This window comes from Bacillus rossius (assembly GCF_032445375.1).
Source record: "Bacillus rossius redtenbacheri isolate Brsri chromosome 4 unlocalized genomic scaffold, Brsri_v3 Brsri_v3_scf4_2, whole genome shotgun sequence".
Taxonomy (NCBI): Eukaryota; Metazoa; Arthropoda; class Insecta; order Phasmatodea; family Bacillidae; genus Bacillus; species Bacillus rossius.
Window position 1 is genome coordinate 8,602,763 of NW_026962011.1, and position 21,997 is coordinate 8,624,759.

Genomic DNA, 21,997 nt, shown 5'->3' on the forward strand with positions numbered 1-21,997 from the left:
ATAACTATAGTCATGTGTTGTACAAAGTTACAATATATTTCTTGTAGTATTACACATAATTTCTTTGCGACTGGTATCCAAAGGATTCTTTCATACATTCAGAAAAAAAATTCTGTGTGTGGATGTGAATATGTTTAGACATGTAAATTCTTTTTCGTACTTATTAACCATCATCAGTTATGGTCAAGCACAATTTCCGCTATATTTGGGACATTATGGTATGGTGAAGGTGAGGTAGAAAGTAACGTCAACTACGTCACAACATGCCATATAATAATAATTCCTATCTTTTTTTCCTTGTAGTTCCATGTCAGGCTAATACCCAATTAAGTGTTTGAATTGCAGAACAATTGTTCTTTCCATTAGTACACAGCATTATACAAAGTTTGAAGAAGCCATCAATAGGTAATGTTATTTTTAAACCATTGCCAAAATACCTTTCCAGTATTAACTGCGTATATTATGAGCAAGCCACAACAAAATAATAAAATTGTTTAATATTGGATTATATTTTCCATAGTTATAGTTTAAATGAAAAATCAATTAAAATATGAAATTTTGCACCAATTTATGTAAGAAATTCTGAGTATTATCTCGAAATTAGTTTTTCATATATGTATGCAAAAATAACCAAAGGCATTTGTTGTTCAAAGTTCTTTCTTTTAGTATTACAAACTATTTCTTGGCAACTGGTTATCAAAGGAATCCCTTGTAAAAATACAAAAATTATATTTTTCTATATAGTTAATTAATTTAAACGTAAAATATTATCATTATTTTCAATGAAGTTCATTTGAACTTTGGTTAATGTTCAACTATCAAAGTTTGCATGATTTAAAATGAAAATCAGTATGTCACGAACTCCCCCCCCCCTTTAACAGAAATAACTCAGTTTCTAATTTTCATTGCAAATTTAAATAAACAAATACACGCTATAAAAACTACTAATGTACTTTCTTCACAGAATAAACGTGTACGGTTTGAAGTATCAAAAATAAAAATTAATTATTTTAAAATTTTATTTATTTCAGTTTATCTTACAAAAGTAGAAAAAACCACTCATAGAGAACATGTTTACAGATTCACAAAGCACAGCTCTCATTATTCTATTAAAATAATACATCTTTTTAACTAAATAATACAAATGTATTTCTAACACTGTGATTTTAAAATTTAGTAACAACTAAATAACTGTAACATTTTTAGACTAGTTATTAATATGTCTAATTTTATATTACATTGTCAGTGTTTATTATTTAATTCACATGCCGGAAATACAGACATTTCATAATTTAAATAGCTTTCACATAAGAGATTATTTAGGATGGACATAGTTAGAAATAATATTATTTATACCAGTAAAAACACTTGCTAAAACTTTTACCAACATATATTTAAGAGACACCATAATAAGCTATTTAAATTGTTTCTAAAATGAACTGCAGATAAACTATAATTAAAAGTTAGGGTTAAAGAATTTTTATAACGAGGAAGAAATTAGTTATATGTATTTATGTCGTCAAATAATTAAGCTGGAAAAAAATTACTTCTTGGTTATTTATACTAACAATATGTTACATAGAGGTGATTAGTATTGGTGTTACATCGGATACAAGAATAATTATAAGGTAAGAATTACATGAAATGTTTGATTCATAAATAGTAATTCAATACAACATAATGACTACTACTTGTATTGGTTCTTAAAATTTTTAATTCTAGTACATAAATAATAGCTACACACATTGGCTTCACTCTTTTTACTTGACATAAATTTGTCCACGTTCATAATATGATTGAAACTGTGGTAGTTTAAACAATATGTAATATCATGCAAAATAACAATAGAATTAAATCAACAAACGTATTTAGACACCCAAAAATAATAATAAGCTTTCAAAAATTTAAGGTTTCTTGTCCTAAATAAATTAATAAATGTAAACCAGTACTGAAACATACATAAAGTATTTAAAAATCTGTTGCGCATGCACAGCTGTCAGATAGTACATTCTAAATCTAAATTTTTAATTTAAATCTGTGAAAATTAACTGAAAATTTGCTAACATAAGCTTACTGACTTGTAAATTAATGTACTTCACTGTGAAAATTAGTAAGGAACTCACTGAAGAATTAGTGTAAAAACCGATGAAAAAATAAAATTTAATAACAGAACCAACTCTAAAAGTCTAGTTATTCGAAAAGGAGCTTTTTCAACTAATTCTCAGTCTAATTTCACTGATTCGGAGCAATTGCTACCAATTCAAATGAAGGCTGTATGACATATGCATGAGTCTGTATGCAACAGTCTCTATGTCTTTAATAAACATGTTTATATATAGAGAACAAACATAAAAGAAGCTATTTCAAAGCAATACCAGTCCAGTCTTCCGGGAACTGTAAGTGTAAAAAATTAAAAAATAAAAATCATTGCCATTCATTTTACACTAGTCCTTATCTTCATCAGTGTCATGATCGTCATCGTCGTCCCCATCATCATCATCGTCGTCGTCATCATCGTCGTCATCATCGTCGTCATCATCGTCGTCGACGTCATCATCGTCGTCATCATCATCATCGTGGTCGTCGTCGTCAAAATGATGACCATGGGAGCCTTTGCTGGTGCCTGTTAGGGCTAAACCATGGCTGTTTAAGATGTGACTCCCAAGAGCATAAATATTTCCTCCAAGACCATAACTGAGGCCACCATGACCGAATATTTGTCCTCCGTAAGGAAAGCTGTGACCTGCTATTCCATAACTTTTTCCTACGTGAGAACTGCTTTTTCCTGCGTGGGAAATGCTGCAACCTCCTATTCCAATGCTTTGTCCTCCATAGCCAGTACTCTCTCCTGCAAGGCCAATACTGTGTCCTCCGTAGCCAATACTATGTCCTCCAAGTCCAATACTCTGCCCTCCGTGGCCAATACTCTGCCCTCCATGGCCAGTACTCTGACCTCCATGGCCAGAACTCTGTCCACCGTGGCCAATGCTGGAACCTCCTTTTCCGATGCTTTTTCCTCCATAGCCAGAACTCTGTCCTCCGTAGCCAGTACTCTGTCCTCCGTGGCCAGTACTCAGTCCTCCATGACCGGTACTCTGTCCACCGTGGCCAATGCTGGAACCTCCTTTTCCGATACTTTTTCCTCCATAGCCAGAACTCTGTCCTCCGTAGCCAGTACTCTGTCCTCCGTGGCCAGTACTCTGACCTCCATGGCCAGAACTCTGTCCGCCGTGGCCAATGCTGCAACCTCCTTTTCCGGTGCTTTTTCCTCCATAGCCAGTACTCTGTCCTCCGTAGCCAGTACTCTGTCCTCCATGGCCAGTACTCTGACCTCCATGACCAGAACTCTGTCCGCCGTGGCCAGTGCTGTAACCTCCTTTTCCGGTGCTTTTTCCTCCATAGCCAGAACTCTGTCCTCCGTAGCCAGTACTCTGTCCTCCGTGGCCAGTACTCTGACCTCCATGGCCAGAACTCTGACCGCCGTGGCCAGTGCTGCAACCTCCTTTTCCGGTGCTTTTTCCTCCATAGCCAGAACTCTGTCCTCCGTAGCCAGTACTCTGTCCTCCGTGGCCAGTACTCTGACCTCCATGGCCAGAACTCTGTCCGCCGTGGCCAGTGCTGTAACCTCCTTTTCCGGTGCTTTTTCCTCCATAGCCAGAACTATGTCCTCCGTAGCCAGTACTCTGTCCTCCATGGCCAGTACTCTGACCTCCATGGCCAGAGCTCTGACCTCCGTAGCCAGAGCTCTTTCCTCCATGACCAGAACTCAGTCCTCCGTGGCCAGTGCTGTAACCTCCTTTTCCGGTGCTTTTTCCTCCATAACCAGAACTCTGTCCTCCGAAGCCATTACTCTGTCCTCCATGGCCAGTACTCTGACCTCCATGGCCAGAGCTCTGTCCGCCGTGCCCAGTGCTGCAACCTCCTTTTCCCATGCTTTGTGCTCCATAGCCAGCACTCTGTCCTCCATAGCCAGCACTCTGTCCTCCGTAGCCTGCACTCTGTTCTCCGTTGCCACCTGAACTATGGGCTCCATGTCCTTCAGAGCTACTGATTTTCATACCATGACCATAGTTGTGTACTCTGGAGTTACTTTTACAGTCACATGTTTCAGCAGTGTTAGTGACGTCCCCGTAAGACTTGTTCGCCAAAATCACTACGATGGCTATGACGACTACCTGCAACACACAAAAATTATGTCTTAGTTTTAATCCTGCTTGTACCATATGAATTATCTGCTGTATTTTACAACATCCATTGACCTGTTTACAACATCCATTGACCTGAGAAAATGTATAATTTTTTGTATTATATTTCAGATATCTGTATCACGTCAAGCCAATTTAGTTTTGTGTGTTGATCTTGGAAACCATAAACCGGATGTTTGAATGCATATTTTGTATTTAAAAAAGCAGAAATTAGTACCATATGATAATAATGTATGTAATGATTAAGATGTATATTACTTTTTTATATATCTAGTTATTTAAATCAGATTGTAATAATATTCACGGATACATTTGACTTTCTGTATTACTTTTCCTCATAAATTTCTGTGACTCTCCGATATTTTTATATTACAGATGAATGGATGTTATTTTTCCAGCGGAAGTATTAGTGTTCTCTTCCCGACCTGTTACTCTCGAACTGTTACTCTCACACATTAGCTTCTTTCAATGAAACCCTTGCATGGACAGCGCATTAAATCTTATTTAAATCTTAAGTCATATTGCCGTCGTAGAGGAAAAACTGGTTCAAAGAAATGCTTAGCCTTTATAAAATATTTGAAATGTAACTGATTTCTGAACTTTATATTCACTGTGCGCAGGGACGCAACAACAAGGGGGGGGGGGCAAGGGTATTTCCCCCCCCCCTCTGAAACCTTTAAGTGGTGGCAAATGGGGGCAAAGAAAGTGCTGTGTAATCAACTTTTAGAAAATAAAACTGCATAATTAGCACCATTTTCCACTTTGAAATGCAAATTTTCCCGGGGGTCGACCCCCGGACACCCCGCTACAATTAGGTGGGGGGGGGGGTTGATGATTCTTTATAAAAAGGTATATTTCCCCCCCTTTGGAAATTTAGTTGTTACGCCCCTGACTGTGCGTTTATATTAATGCAACGAAAATTTACCTTTTCATATGTTCTCGCACGTGGCCTTCCTATTTTAATATTGGCCGTTAGAAAATTGTAAGAGAGATGTCTCGATGACACATGTTAAGAATACAATCTCCCTGGGTACACATTCGGTGTGCAGATCTTCAGAAGAAACCACAAAATTTGAAAACGGCTCTAAATATTAGAGTGGGGTCTGCTTGTGAAAAGTATTTAAAAATGCGCAGAGGGCAGAAGGATAGCTATGTTTCCGTATTTTGTTCTTAAACATTATTTTTCTGAAGTGTGAAAATTGCTGAAATGCGTGTTTTCAGAATAATTTTTACACATGAAACATCCGGTAAAGATTCTTGAAAGTACCCACGCGCCTTGCATTACACCCTTCTCATTATTTCTTCATCATCTAATTTCATGGTCAAATGTCATAGTTTCCCTTTGCACGACGAGAAGACTACGGCTAGTTCACTAAGCCTCTAAAGCATAACCTTCCATTTACTTTACCATTAAAAATCAAAAAACGCTTACCTGTTTTTGACCATTATTGTTTTGTAATTTGTGACGTAATTTTAATTTTTGGACCATTCAATACATCTAAATCAGGAGTGGCATTAATTTTGAATTATATTCTTTATTAAGTGGCTAAATGTTTTCTTTATATGCCCGTCACTAACGAGAGAAATATAGTGATATGTTCTGAGGGGCTTCAACATCTCAGTTTCTTCACACGCGATGTTTGGGGACGAATACTTACTTTAAGCTATATCACGACTTTACACGATAATCTTTGCAATTCTTTACATTAAGTTTTACAATTGGTCCTACTGCAACGCGGATGGGGAGTGTGAAGACGGATGCGTTGGTCATATTCCTAAATTCTCGGTTACCACACTTTGATTTCATCGCAGGTTATGTGCTTACAAAACGCCAGCTTCCTATATAGTGTTTTTTTTGTAAACAACTGAGTAAATAATGTAACATTACAGATATTTGTACATTTACATGAAAGCAACTTCAACACTACAAAACATGTTCGTAGTAACACTAGGTTCGAATTCTTGCTCGGGCATGTATGCTAAGTTGTCCCAGTACCTACTTAGTTAAAGGTATTTGTGAACAGTTCCCTGAATGGCTTAACAGTTATTAGTGCGTAATTTAATAACAAAATAAAAACAATTGTTGAATATTCGATTATACTTACCGAGGTTTGCTTACATAAAACATCAATTAAAATTTTTAATTATTTGCCAATTCTCGTAAGCGGGACAGGAAAATTTCAGTATTTTTCCAAATATATGTGTTGCACATATACAAAAATTATCATAGAAAAGTGCTGTACCAATTCACAATATATTTCTTGTAGTAGTACAAACTATTTCTTGGCAACAGGTTACCAAAGAAATCTTTTTGGAAGTACAGATTGTTTTGTTTGTACGGTTTCAAAGCTCTAGTGTCGTGGGTTTTAAAAAAAATTACAAAATGGTTCAAGCATTTAAATTTTCAGTTTATTATTCTTAGGTTATCATTTTGCTTTAATTTATTAGCTATATACGTTTACCGACAGCCAGAATTAGTAATACATTATGTCAGTTTGAGATTCGAATTTCACAGAGATAATCTACCTGCAGAATTAAACTCTACGCTGAGTTATAGGCAATCAGAATTGTGTAAAGATTTGAACTTTTAGAATTGTCAAAAAATTTAAATTAGTTAAGACGTTACTAATCTAAGAGAACTATTTGAATAATTAGCGTACATTTAATCAATGGTCATTTGGTAACTCCTAGTAACTCATGTTATTCCTTTTCCAAAAAAAAAAAAGTTTGGTTTAGTCAGATCCTTTGAAATTTTCTTTACATCACAGTAAAAAAACTGCATTAAAATGCTCAATTACGTGTTCGTGCTCTGAGCAGAGAGACAATTAATTGACAAAAATGTTAAAAGTCTAAGAATCATCTTACTTTTCATTATTTGAGGTTTTCTGATCGTTATTTTTATCTAGTTCATCTTTTTACTGCATTTTTGTCAGAACTACATGAACCGAAAAGAAAATAGCAACCCCAGAGTCCAATTAATACATTGTAACCAAATGCATCACTTACCTTGGTCGACATAGTGCGTATGTCTCGTGAGCCTGTAGCGGGTGTTGTGGTGGGAGGCTCTGTCGAGTGTGCTTCTTCGTCAGGAACCACTGGGGGTTATATACCACCACGACAGGGTTGCTCCCAATGTGTCGAAGACATGGGCCCACGCGTATCTTGGCTCGGAATATTTTTTTTTTGGCGAAGAGCTAATCAGTTTCGATAGCCGGCTACGTTACCATTCTTTTCCGTGACGCGAAGTTTGAGGGGAACACCTCACATGACTATGCGGTTGACTTGGAGTAAATTAACAGCTCCGTAGTGCTTGGACGTTTCCGATATGCAGCTATCGTGAGTAAGAGTACGATTATCTGCGGTCCGCACGCGCGCCGCATTACACTGCTCCGATGCCCCGCTTTGATGGAGCCGCAGGTTGACGTAACGAGAGAGCACAGAAGGGAGTTGATCCCCGGGAGTCTCATTTAGGGAAGAGGGCAGGGCACTAAACTGGCAGGGTAATTTCTACTTCAATATCTTAGTGTTAGAACACAAACATATATTAAGGGAAGATGAACTCAATTATTTGTATTGATAGATAAATGCATGGGCGTAGATCCCAAGGAGGCAGGGGGAAGGCCTCCCCTTCCTGAAGTTAAAAAGCCCCTTATTGAGGTGGGCCTGCCTGCTCTTGCAAAAGCGTAACTGTGAAATTGGTTTGATGTCAAAATTAATTCTTATGGAAAACTTTGTAATCATTTTATCGTTTTCTGCTTATTGCATGCATGCAGGCCAAAATGAGGGCAGTATACAACATACAAGCACCGTATAAAGACACGACGTGCAGAACTCTCGGGCAGCCCCCCACCCCCCTTCCGTAAATATCCGAGGGCCACTCTTGGTAATCCTAGAGTTTTGCACCCCATCATACATGAACATTTTCCAATACTTAAAAACTGGTATTTTCCGCGTACTACAAAACTTGTAATAAATGACTGCATATAAACATATATATTTACCATCTAAGTTAAATGACACATATTTTTGGAATACTGCAGTGGAATTTATATGTGATGGCGATATCAGGTGTTGTCTGGAAATGTTTTTTCTTGGTTGGTTTTAGAAAAATAAAAGGGGGAGCGTTAGATTAATTCTAGCCCCGGGTGGAAACTAGTTCTAGTTACGGACCTGGGGGCCCTAAACTTTCTGGGGCCTCCCATTTTTGTTGGTTACAAAAGCCACCGGGAAGATCCCGGAAATATTTCAAAAATAAACATGTTAAATCTACGTTTTTAAGCCAACCATGAAATTAAAACATTAATGGTTTTGCTCATTTATTTATGTGTCAAACGTTTAAAATTAATAACAATAAAGATGAATTTTGTGTTATTAAAATCCAAATAAATGATGGTTACGTAAAGTAATGAATAGGATATTAGAATTAATAACGAGTATTTTAATTTACAGGTGCGTCGGTATAGTAAAAGAGCTTTACATGGGTCTGGAGTCGCCCCTGGATGCTGTCCGATGGGTTTAACTCTATGACTACCCATCTCTTTCCTGTTAGGCAGGTTTATTAAATACGCAAGAAACTCAAGACGCATAAGGTTCAATAACAATTTTTCAAGTACTAAAGATTCAAAATCATTGGCCAAATTCAAACTTCTTGCCTTTCGGCTTGAAGAAATTGTTGCTTTTAATGTGACAACTCTTTCTTTACTAGGATAACTAATTCTGATAAACTATCAGATAGTCCCAAAAGATTTTATACATACCAAATTAGATAGAGATTCGTGTATAAGATGCAAATGTCTATCTTGGTAAAAAATATATGATTCTATTTTTGGGCACCTCTCAGTGAATTTAATAAAATTTTAGATGCTATATCTCGAGTTGTAGAATCTGACTTAAACATGAATGTAAACAACACGTAAAATGGAAATTGCATTGTTAATTTTTTTGCGCAATACTTCCTAACAGAGTGACACTATTTTTACAAGTAACAACTGGATAGCTTCTGACAAACGAATATATCAAATTCCAAAAATAGACAGTTAAAATAATATTTAGCATCCAAAATATTGTTAGAATTATGGTGAATATCTCATGTGTATGAATTTACGTTAGTAAAAAAAGATCGCAAAACATACAAAAACTAATATGAAGACCTATGAGTCAACTTAATATTAAACAGTGCACTCGCACTTAACTCAGTCTTCAAGTAACATAAGAAAGATTCTCTTAACCGTAATCATACCTTTTTGGATTGAATGGAATCATCGCAAAACAAAATCAAAACTAATGAAGTTACATTAATATTTCAATGTAGCAAGACAAATAAACAAGATCTAATTTTGTGCGTATGTACGTCCAGATAAACATGCCTCATTTACAAAACCACAATAACTTTTAAATTCTTCTCTGGATATGAATAAAACCTTTCTATAGGTGCCATTAACAAGTATCGATGACCACGTGGTAAAACAGGGTTCGGCGATCCACTGCAACTGAAGATTCGAAGTCCGGAAGCTACCACTGCCCTAGTTCTTCATGGGTCTTCAGTCCTCTGCTTGCGATGCAACACAGGACCTATGACGTAACTTCTTCGTTTAACACTTCGGCGCCTCTTGGTATGACTTAGCGCCTGCTAAAGCTCAGTTCTCTCACGTCGGCAACACATTCTCTTCCTTAACCCTTATCCGGAGACGTGGGGTCTCCGTGACCCCAGCAAAACTTTAACTTGCTGCCATCTATGTACAGTTCAAGGCACTTGCTTGTGGTACCATCTACCTTTCGCTTGGATATCACATAGTCTCCTCCTGCAGTGTCAGATTTGTTTACGCTGTCTGGCGCTAGATATCAGGTCGCAAAGATAACTTGGGATCGTAGTGGCACCACGTCACCAGTTATGTTTCTATCTCAGAAGTGATAAAATGGCTTCTAAACGAACATGTGTATGTGTGGGCGATTTAGATTATGACGAAACTATTTCTAAGTGGTTGAAAGATATTTTTAGTGACTTAAGTGATCAAAGTGTGTGTGGAAAAGCAATGTGTGATGATTACAGAGCAAACAGTGACTTTTCGTACAAATTTAATTTTTTCAAATTTTTAATTTTTTTATGTAAAAATGCCATTTTCAAAATATATAAGTATGCATGTGCTTTCTAGTTAGCTAGATTATATATTTTGTTGTGGTTTAAGCATTTGTTATGCAAGGAAAAAATTTTTGGGGGAAAAAAGTAATTTCTTTTTTTTTTTTTTTGGGAAAATTTATCTGTTGTAGATTTTATGAAAAAGTCTTATTATTCATAGAAGTTTTCTATATTTTGTTTGTTTACTATATCTATATTGAATAGCAAATAAAACTTTTAGGCTACCATCTGCTTTTTTTTAAAAAAAAAGCAATTATTACAAATATGCATTTTTTAGATTTATTTGAGCAAGCACCAATGGAAAAAATTGTATTTTATAATTCGTAAATAATTATTTAGTAATTTATTTTTTAATTAAATTAATAAGTATAAAAAATGCATTAAATAATTTTACATGGAACAAAAATAATTTCTAATCAGTTAATTTCTACAAAACATTTTGGGGTCTGAGGGGCACCACGTCACCAGATATGTCAAATATTTTCACGTCTCCGGCTAAGGGTTAATAAAAGTGACAAAAGCCAGTATAATCCTTGTACTTCAAAGGTAGTCGGTATTCTTTAGGTAGTAGTACATGCTTCTTTACTCACGAATAACACCGTAATAGCACGACGATCCACGTAATACTATCGCTATAGTTCAACTACACTCAAACTACTTGATTAACTTAAAATATGGTCGTGGCCTCCTCCGGTCACTAATTTTAAATTATTCTAAAATCCATATTTTGTCATCCTCATGTATTTCGAGTCTGTTACAATAAGGTTTCTTTTCTTCAGTACGACGAAAAACTTACTATATCCTTTCTGTACAGTATTTTGCAACGTTCTAATCTAAAATGCTATAACAAACAAACTTTTTTAGCGAACTCCCTACACTTTTTTCACCAGTAGAAAGAACACAATTTCAAGAAAACAAAATTTCCAAACCTGTTTAATCACTACATAGTATAAAACAAAGTCGCTTCCCACTGTCTGTCTGTCCTTATGTATGCTTAGATCTTTAAACCTACGCAACGTATTTTGATGCAGTTTCTTTAATAGATAGAGTGATTCAAGAGGAAGGTTTATATGTATAATACATGCATAATATAGTAGAGAAACACTGATAATTTTAGATGTTTCTTATGTGATGTCGTAAATAAACACATTTTTTTGGGCTTACATTGCAAACGCTGGCTGAACCCTACGCGATAGATCAAAATAATGTATTACAGTATTGTACACCTAAAAAAGTTCTACAAAAATGTTAACGATGGTATATGTCTATCTCTTAGGGATAAACCACAATAACTATTTTTTATCCTTTACTTTTTACGAGAAATAATGACTTATTTACGAAGCGTTTTTAAGCAATACAGCATTAATAATTATCCAATGAAGTACCTTAAATACATTGTGCATTTAATATAGATCAATATGGCCCTTAACAGCATGTAATTTAAATAAATTTTCGAAGATATTACAGATTTAAAATGCAGGGACATAGCTGTTGCGGCGGTACCGCCCCACAGTGGTTCCGCCCCACAGTGGTTCCAAATCCTAAATAGCTGGCCAAAAATGGAAAAATGAAGTTTACATTTGAAGAATTCTAACTGTTGAGCCAGGTAGAGGGGTGTTTCTGGCGTCTCTTCCAAGGAACGGGAAGTGGCAGATGTTGCACTGAGCCGTTGGAATGCCAGTCGAACCGGAATGCTCGTGTAGGTAGCATCGGTCGTGCGCTATGGTGTAAAAATTACGTTGCGTTTGAAGTGAAATAACGTGTAGTGGAATTGAGCAAGTTGAAATTTTCAAAATGGTATCTTCTCCTGGAAGTTAGTACATTATTATTATATCATTGGGATTGTTCATTTAAACCACACACCAAGAAAAAGAAAAGAAAACATCTACTGTAAATTTTTGTGCTCGCGGCGAAAAAACGTTTTGTGATATTAAGTAAGTTAATAATTCTACATAATTCAGCGACGAATCAAATATCACGTCATTATTTACATTCTTGAGTAATAACTGCAAAAAAAATTGGCTGCTCCAAACTGCCTCTTTGGTTACAGTGACTGTTTTTGTAAATACATGTAGGAATTCAGGTGCGGCAATTTCGGCGCACACGCTGTGATGTTGAGTGATTTGTTTCTCATACCCGAAGGGAAAATAATTTTAAAAATTGCAGTTCAGTATAGTAATCTTGTTGTATCGTGTTGTACCCCAAAAAATATGGTTCTGCATCGTAAAAATGTTTTAAATGTATTAAATTAAGATTTATTGTCTGAATATTTTTTCACGCATTTATATATAAAATTTGTCAAGCAAGTAATATGTAAATTGTGTTGGCTGCAATTAAATGTAATAGTTGCTATTTTTCTTTCTTCGTGTAAAAATTATTTTATTCTACAGAATATGACTGTTATTTTCATTAACAAAACCATTATTGATTCTTGCAAATTATTTAGATTTGTCGCACTGTTGAACTGATTTTTTTCAGGCTCTCGGATAAGCAGTGAAGGGGTTGCAGTTGGCTTCACGCGACAGGAGCTGTTCGATTTACTGGCAAATCATTTAAATGATAATGCGAATGAAGTGTACAAAGTCATTGAGGTTGCGTTGTCCAAAAAAGTCCATAGTCCTTACACGTTATACGCAGATGAAAAACAAAACATTCGTAGGTTATTATGTGAGTTGCGAGACAAATGACAAAAAGCTAAAAGAATTAAGGCGAGGTTTCTGAAAAAAAAAATACGGATTGGCTAAGCACAGTCCTCGCCTTTGGGATCAATAAGGAAGTCTCAACAGAAAATACGGATACGGCTGAAGTTCTTGGGCGTGGTCGCCGTTCGCAGAGCTTCGAAGACTCCAGTGACCGGTCTAAAAGAAGAAAAAGTGCAGATATTCGTAACCAGTCCAGCGCCGAAGAGCTTGCCTTTGCCACCCACATGAGTCTTCGAGCTGCAGGGAAATTAGACGTCGCAAAAGTAGTGAAAGACGCTGCGCTGGGCAGTCCTGCCAGAGGGTCCAAATATAAGCAAGCTTTGCACACTGTCACAAACGATACTCACGATTGTTATTCCGCTAATGCTGCCCTTTCTCTAATAATTGAATACCGTCTGTCCAAACATGTTTATCACGGAATACGCTTTGGAGCACTGAAACGTAATTCGAAAATGTATCCATCGTACAAATCTGTGCTAGGGGCGAAAAAAAAAAAATGAAATATCTATCACCGAAAGTAAAGCTGCGGTAAAACTTCAAGCACTGTTAGATTATACAGCAGATCGCAAATTGACAGTGCAAAGTGAATTTTTTAATTCCCTCTCATCCAAAGAAAATTATAAATTGGATTTGATTTGCAAATGGGGGTGTGACGGAACATCGGGGCAAAGTATTTTCAAACAAAAATTCGATCATGACGAAGGAGATAAAACAGATGCAACTATTTTCTTCACTTCGCTTGTGCCACTACAGCTCATTTTTGTTGATGAAGGAAATAACGAAGTGATAATCGTGTGGAAAAATCCATGACCTTCTTCACCTAGATTTTGTAGGCCGATAAAAATAGAGTTTTTGAAAGAGACTGCAGAAGGAACACGCACTGAAGTGAATGACATCAAAGAACAAAAAACCAGCTTCAACCTTTTCATGCGATTGTGGACGGAAAAGAAATCACAATATCATAAAAATTAGCCGTAACAATGGTTGATGGTAAAGTTTTCAATTCACTGACATATACTGCATCAAGTCAACGATGCTATCTTTGCGATGCTACATCCAAAGAATTCAATGACATTGACAAGATTTTGAAGAGAAAGATAAATGAAGATCATGTACAATATGGGTTATCATCACTGCACGCGTGGATTCGTTTTTTCGAGTGCCTTATACATTTTTCATGCAATTTAGAAATAAAAAATGGCAAATAGATTAAAAAAAGCATCGAAACTCGTAAAACGACCATACAAAAAGGTTTCCGTGAACAACTGGGACTTTTGATTGATCAACCGAAACAAGGATTTGGTAGCACGAATGACGGTAATACAGCTCGTCGTTTCTTTCAAAATACCAGTGTTTCCACATCTATAACGGGACTAGATGAAGATTTGATCAAAAGATTCCACGTGATCTTACAAGTGATATCTTGTGGTTTTTAAATAAATGTGGATGAATTTGACAAATATGCTGTGGATACAGCCCATAGATATGTGCTACTTTATCCTTGGTATTACATGCCCACCTGTGCACAAACTTTTAATTCACGGTGAGAAAATAATAGGGTAGTAGTATGTAAATGTATGTCCGGGGACAGGCTCCTGGCGCGAGGGTGCCGGGTCAATGACCAATTGCTCTGACGTCACGGCGGCCATCTTGGATGGTTGTGACCTTGACCTTTGACCTTGAACTTGAATTGTACCTTCAAATCTTGCCAAAATTGTCCAAAATTTTCCCAAAATTCCTCAACAATCCTCAAAAATCGCCAAAATTTCCATTTTTTTGGAAAAAAAAAAATCCCGTCAAAAATTCTCAAAAAATTCCTCAATTTAAAAATTAGGATATCGAAAATCCTCAAAAGTCGTTTTACCTTAGAAACCACTAAAATTCCTAAAAGTGGCTTAAAAGTCCTAAGTTAAGCCCGCCATCTTTAAAATTTTTATTTATCATCCGATTTTAATGAAAAAAAAATTTAAAAATTATAAAAAATTCAATTAAAAAAATTTTAATAAAAAATATTTAAAAAAAACATTTACAACACGGAGCTCGAACTCCTCGGTTTGAACCCGGCGAGGGAAAAAAAATCCATAATTTTTGTCAGAAAATCGGGAATAATGTTAAAAATCATTAAAAAAATTAATCAATTGAATCAAATAATAAAAAATTAATAAAAGATTACTTATAAACCACTGTTGCATTATGGTCGCCATCTTGGATTATATAAATGTTACATATTTCGTTACGCCCGCCATCTTGGTTGAGTACGATGTTATCGTTACACTTTACGTTATGAACGCCATGTTGGATAATATTATAGTTGCATGTTTCGTTATGTTCGCCATCTTGGAATCGTGTAATTATTTAGCTAGAAATTCGGGAAAAATTCCTAAATTCACCGAAAAAATCACACATTACTTTACATATTCAATCGATATTTGGTTCGACCCCTGCGCGATACAAAAAAATAATACATGTAAAAGTCCCTAAATATTACAGGTTCGAAAATAAAACATATATATATATATGTATCTCTCTATCTCTATTTATCTCTCGGAAAAAAAACAGATATTCGCAATTTCTGAATTGTCTAAATTTTTGGGCTTTTTCCCTAGAGGAGGGGGTATGTTGAGGACCCTGAATGACTCGGAAACACTCGAAATCTAAAGAGAGTAGATTTTTGAAATGTTTGAAACTTCGAAATTTTGGGGCTTTGACTCCTTGTGGGGGGAGGTTAGTTGGAGGACCCCGAATGTCGGGTTTTTGCATTTTCCTCCTCCCCCCCCCCTTTCCCAGAATTTTGATGGAGAAGACGTCTTTGGGTAAAATTTCCACCATGCCCCGGACATTTTAGTTCATAATGACTTAATTTTAATACAATTTCCTCCAATTTTTCGAAATTTTGGGGCTAATACTTTTGAGGAATGCAGGGGGGGGGGGGGAGGTTCAGGGAATCGATTGTTTCGAAGCACTCCATCTCGAAAGAATAGATATGTATTTGAAATTCCTGAAATTTTCGAAATTTTGGGGCTTTGTCCCCAGAGGGGTAGGGGTGATTTTGAGGACCCTAAATGTCTGGGAAATACTAAAAATCGAAAGAGAATGATTTTTGAAATTTTCTAAATTTTGGGGCTTTGACTCATGAGGGGGGGTTGATGTTGAGGACCCCGAATGGCTCGTAAACACTCCAAATTGAAAGACAATAGATTTTCGAAATTTTGGGAAATTTTTGAATTATTGGGTCTTTGACCCCCTTGTGGGGGGGGGGGTGGTTTGAGGACCCCGAATGGCTCGGTAACACTCCAAATAGTAAAAAAGTAAACTTAAATTTAAGAAATTTTTGAAATTTTTCGAAATTTTGGGGTTTTGCATTCCCCCCCCCCTTCTCAAATTTGAGGGGGAAGATGACTAGGTAAAAGTTCCATCATGCCCCAACACTTTAGTTCGTAATGACTTAATTTTAATACAATTTTGGGGCTTTCACTTTTGTGGAAAAAAGGGGGGGAGGGTGGAGGTTCAGGACCTCGAATGTTTTGGAACACTCCATCTCGAAAGAATGGATATTTGAAATTCCTGAAATTTTCGAAATTTTGGGGCTTTGTCCCCAGAGGGATGGGGGGGGGGGCGGGGGGCTCGAGGACCCTGAATGGCTTGAAAACACTTAAAATCGAAAGAGAAAGATTTTTAAAAAATTTTAAACTTTCGAAATTTTGGGGCTTTGACCTCTGATGTTTAGGATCCCGAATGGCTCGGAAACACTCCAAATCGAAATAGATATAAAGGAATATTAGAATGTAGGCATTTACTGTACTCCTATCTACCATAATAACAATATTGAAAAATAGAAATACTTATTACCTACCTATGAATAATTTTCTAAATAAATTAATAAATTACTCTATGTTTAAGAATTTACGTACATACATAATATTAAACTTCAACCTATACACACCAAAAAAAAACTAAGGATGTTTGTAAAACTATTTTTTATTTAAGTCATAATGTTTAAAACATTTGTAGGATTTGTTTATATGTAAAACTGTGGTGGCCATATTACGCTTATCCAAAGGAGTATAGAAATTAATAGAGATTTCACTCCCTGTACACACCACAAATCTTTGAATTAAGTAATAAAAAAAACATAGTCCAAAAAGAAACAAAAAGTATAAATAACGACCAATTTCACAAAAAAAAAAAGTTGTACTACTCGAATGACAATGTTAACATCCACCTGAAATTTAATAGAAGTAGGTAGGTAAGAATATATATAAGAAATTAAATGAAATTTGAACATAGTACATAAATAAAATTATCTCACACTCAACCAAACATAGGTAATGTTTAATATGAAATAAATGAAGAAGGCAATTACACGTAACTACTCTAATTAATAAAAAAATCAACCTACCTGAAATAGTAAAATTCAAATTGTTCAACAATATATTACATAATTGACAAATATTTCTGGTCTTCGGTCTCGGCAGCCCTAAGAGACGCTTGACGCTCAGCAGATAAATTATAAACACTAAACCAAACTCCTAGCAAACAAGTAGGTACTGTAAAAAAATAACAATATTGACAAATAGAAAAAATTAGTAGGCCCTACCAACATATTAATAAATTTCGAAGAAATTTATAAGTTTAAGAATTTATGTACCTACATAATATTAAACATGAAACTATCCACACAATAAAAATCTAAGAATGTTAGTGAAACTATTTTTTTTTTATTTTTCATAATGCCTAAAAAAATTGTATGTTTCCAAAATGAAACAGAAAGTATAAATAATGACCAATTAGAAAAAAAAATTGTACTACTCGAATGACATTGAAAACATGCACGAGGAATTTATAAGAATTATGGGTGCCCTAGGTAGGGAGAAAATATACCTATATAGAAGAAATTAAATAAAAAAATATATATATAAATTTACCTTGCGATCAAACAAACAAAATGTAACAATAGAAAATTACGTATTTTTAGAGGTATTTACAAAATTCCACTGGAACCGTACATAAAAATTAGCCTGTCACTCTCCAGCCCATAAATTATCTCTATGCAAAATTTCATGGCGTAGCAAACAAACACTCGCTTTTATAATATAAGTTAGGCTGTGCAAACTATAAAACAATTAATAAAAAAACTAACAGTGACATCTACTGGTGTATTAAGGTACTACGAAGCAGAGCTTTAATTTTACTTACTCTCTACTCAATTCCTTACAATAGCAAACGTAACGTAATGGCTTGAAAGCTATTGCTCGGCAGACATAGAGGAATGACACTAACAGTTTGTATATCTATGACACACATTACATAAAATTAATGTATATTTTTTTAGGCCATTTAAAGATTATTTTTTTAGACAAAAGATAGCCTATGTCCATCCCCAGGATATATTTTATCTCCTTGCCAAATTTCATTACGATCCGTTCAGCCGTTCAGCCGAGAAAAGGTAACAGACAAACAGACAGACAGACAGAGTTACTTTCGCATTTATAATATTAGTATTGATTAATATGCGGAGTGTATTTGTATTTACATATATTCCCAATCTAATATACAGAAACACACTATTTAGTTCCATCACAACAGAATCGTGTTCAGTGACCTCAAAACCCTGGAGTACCAAATTTCGTAGCGATTGAATGAAATTTAGAAAAAAAAAAGTGTCCGCCAATTTTAGGCCGCCAGTGGTAGGTCAATATTGAGTATCTTTTTTTTTTTTTTTTGTTGGAAATATTTCGGAAACTTCTATAAACTCCTTTGGCCGTTTTAAGAACTTAATGTAGACGTCATAACATCCGATATGTTCGTCAACATTCAATACAATTGATTTAACATTTTCTCATATTTCATGCATCGAAAATATTTGGAAATTTTTTTTTAACTTAATTCATCCAGCATTTAAGGTTTAACGTATTTCATAATATACCTAGTAAGGTAGTCATGCAATTATGTTTGATCTTCAAACGCTGTTTTTCATCCCTTGCACTCATACGTGGCCGTATAATTTTTTTTGGGCCAGGGGGGGCTAAAGGTTTAAGGTAAAGTTTATACAGTTATTACTGAATTCCAACAAATTTGATAGGTACTAAAAAAGTTTAATTTTTTATTTCAATTCCTGTTATTACGGTAATAGTTCGTTTCATCAAAAATTGTTTCAGAAAATGTTTTAGATAAAAATTATAAGTTTAATACTTAACTTTTACTAATACAATGTTGTGCTTACGAAGGGAGTTATTATTTTCTTTATCCTCCAACCATTTATTTTACCCCTTGCAGTTATGGTTGGTTGTATCAAAAACATTTGCAGACAAAATATTGTGGCATAACTCCTACGAGTTATAATACGTTCAAACAAATATGATATTTTCCATATTATGAGAGTTACAGCGATTTTTAAGTTTTCAAAAAACCTTCTCCATTTTTACCCCATTGGTCGTATATCGACGAGATTTTGCACTACTCGATTTTATGTATTAGTTTGAAAGTTATTTGAGAAAAACAGCGACAGTTATCGTGTCCACGAAATTGTGATATAAGTATATCTAAATGTAGATGCATAAATATTTATCTATAAACATTTTAGTTGACAATGGTTTTGGGGTCTGTGGTCCATGAAACGAAAAACTTTGTAATTTTTTTCTTAAGTCGCATCATGGTAACAGCTACAATAAGTAGTATTTCTTTGAAATCTACCTAATAACGACAAAACAACACAGCGCTAACACATGACTACCTCTGAAACATTCACTTGGCCATTATTTTTATTGAAATAGAAAACATAACCAAATACTGAAAATTAAAAAAATAAAATATTATAACATTATTTATGACAATTTTTAATAGGTAAGAGAGTAAGGGCTTGCAATGCTATAACTTGCGTGAAATTTTACCGTTCAATTTTACGATCAATTTTGATTAGCATCTGCTGAGAATATTTTGGAACGAAACACGAAATACGAGAGAACTATTGTAATTAATTTACAGGAAAAGCCATCGAATGAAAGTAATGACAAAAAACAATGATATAGCCAACATAGCATGTGTAAGGCTACCGCGTAGCTACAAGTTCTCCGCAGCCGCGGCGTTCCAAGAAGGAACTGCAGTTGTTTCTCGCAAGTACAGCGACAAGCATCTCAACAGCCCAGCCTTCTTCATGGTACGAGAGCGCGACCTCCTCTTCGCGTCGTGGTCCGTACAGCACAACAGAGTGATGTAGATAGTTCTGCGTACATGTCCGCTGACGTCAACAGAGTAGTGATGGGCAGAACGGTTCTTTTGACCGAGTCGGTTCTTTTGGATCAGTTCCGTGAAATGATTCGTTCAGAACGATTCGTTCATCTCGGTCAATTCGTTCTTTTCTGTGTATGGGACCTGGCTCTTTTATCAGGTGTCGTAACTCGTTCATCCTTTAGAGTATTAGGTACGTGTTTTTGTATTTGAATTTGAACATTGCTTTCTGTAGCCAGTGAATCACAGTTGCGTATATGAAACAAGATTATTTATATTTTATTACTTTTTAAGTTACAAATATTAATATATAGGCTATTTACACTCTAGTGACAGTAAAGTATTTACATGTAGACCAACACATTTTGAGAAAAAAAGACAAAAATTTAATGCTACTACTGCGATTCAGTATGAAGAGAAACAAATGAAGTACATTAATTAACCCAAAAATGGTAAGTGTGAACATTTGTAGTTACTTTCCCTGTTATTTTTAATTCATATGGTTTTTTTTTATTATTTTTTTTTTTTAGTTTTTTATTTCCAAATTTGTGTATGTGAATGTGACAAAGTAATTTTAAACCACTACTTAACAGTTGACATTTTCAGGTATAGATACTTTTCATGTTACCCTATTTTATTTGATCAGTTATCGTTTGCTCATGTGAACATGCGCACGCTGTGATTACTAATTCTTCAGACTCCTAACGTCATGAATCATTTCACGAACGAATCAGACCGGGCGCGTGGCCGGTTCTCTCATCTCGTTCTCTCGTTCTCTCGTTCTCTCCGCGTTTTCGTTCTTCCGAATCTTTCAAGGTACCGGCTCTCAACATTGCGAACGAATCGCAAGATTTCGTTCTCTCAAAGATTCGTTCTTTTTGAACGAATCGTTCACGAACGACCCATCACTACAACAGAGTACAAACATTTCCTACGCACCAGCCGGCTGAGCGTGCACGTGCTCTTCTCCAATGCATCACGGGAACTGCGTCTTCCAAGTAACCCAAAGAATGATGATCGTCTTAAAAACAAGCTCAAATAAAATAGGCACGAGAAATAAAATAAGCATGCCAACGTGTGACCTTTCCAGAAATCCCGGACACAACACATGTGATACCAAGCCTTACGTCACGCGTGGTAATGCATCAAGCTAGACAATGTGCAGTTTTTTTTATCAAGGTGCTATAATTTAATGTGTATTGTTGTAGCAATAAAAGATGTTAATACTTTATATCATAAGACATTTTATTTAATTGCCATGTTTTTACGTTCTGTGCTATAGCTACAAGTAACATTGTCAGTTTAAACAAATTCGGGAAATTCTTAATCTATTTTTTGTAACATATTGAGCGTATTTTAAAGAGCAGCGTTATGTAAGTTTCATTTTGATAAAAAGTAGCCTACACCATGCTGTACATATAGTGAAGAAAAGAAAAAATCACTTTTGGGCATTAAATCCGGATTTGGGAAATGTTTAAGGGTTTTCCCAAAAACAATTAAATGTGAGGAACATTATTTTTTAAAAACAATGGAAACAATTTATTCAGTTTATTTGTTTTATTTGTCAATTTTTAAGACGTAGAAGTTTTTGTGTAGTTTGCTACTTGTAATTGCTTTGCTGACAATAGAGATTAGTAAAGTATACAGATTGAGCATTAGCCGTCAGACGTGAAGCAGTTTTTTTTTTATGATTTTCACACACCAATATGGCGGATGTTATATTATAT

At 35.3% G+C, this 21,997-nt stretch overlaps 1 protein-coding gene across 1 annotated transcript; it reads right to left on the reverse strand.

Annotated features, from left to right (window-relative positions):
* Window positions 1–1,014: 1,014 nt before the first annotated feature.
* On the reverse strand, window positions 1,015–7,317 carry LOC134542015 (loricrin-like). Its single transcript, XM_063385810.1, has 2 exons — window positions 7,212–7,317; window positions 1,015–4,175 (listed from the first exon to the last, which is right to left on the reverse strand). Exons 1-2 carry the CDS (start codon window positions 7,221–7,223, stop codon window positions 2,445–2,447), a joined length of 1,743 nt encoding a protein of 580 aa, XP_063241880.1. The 5' UTR covers window positions 7,224–7,317; the 3' UTR covers window positions 1,015–2,444.
* Window positions 7,318–21,997: the final 14,680 nt, after the last annotated feature.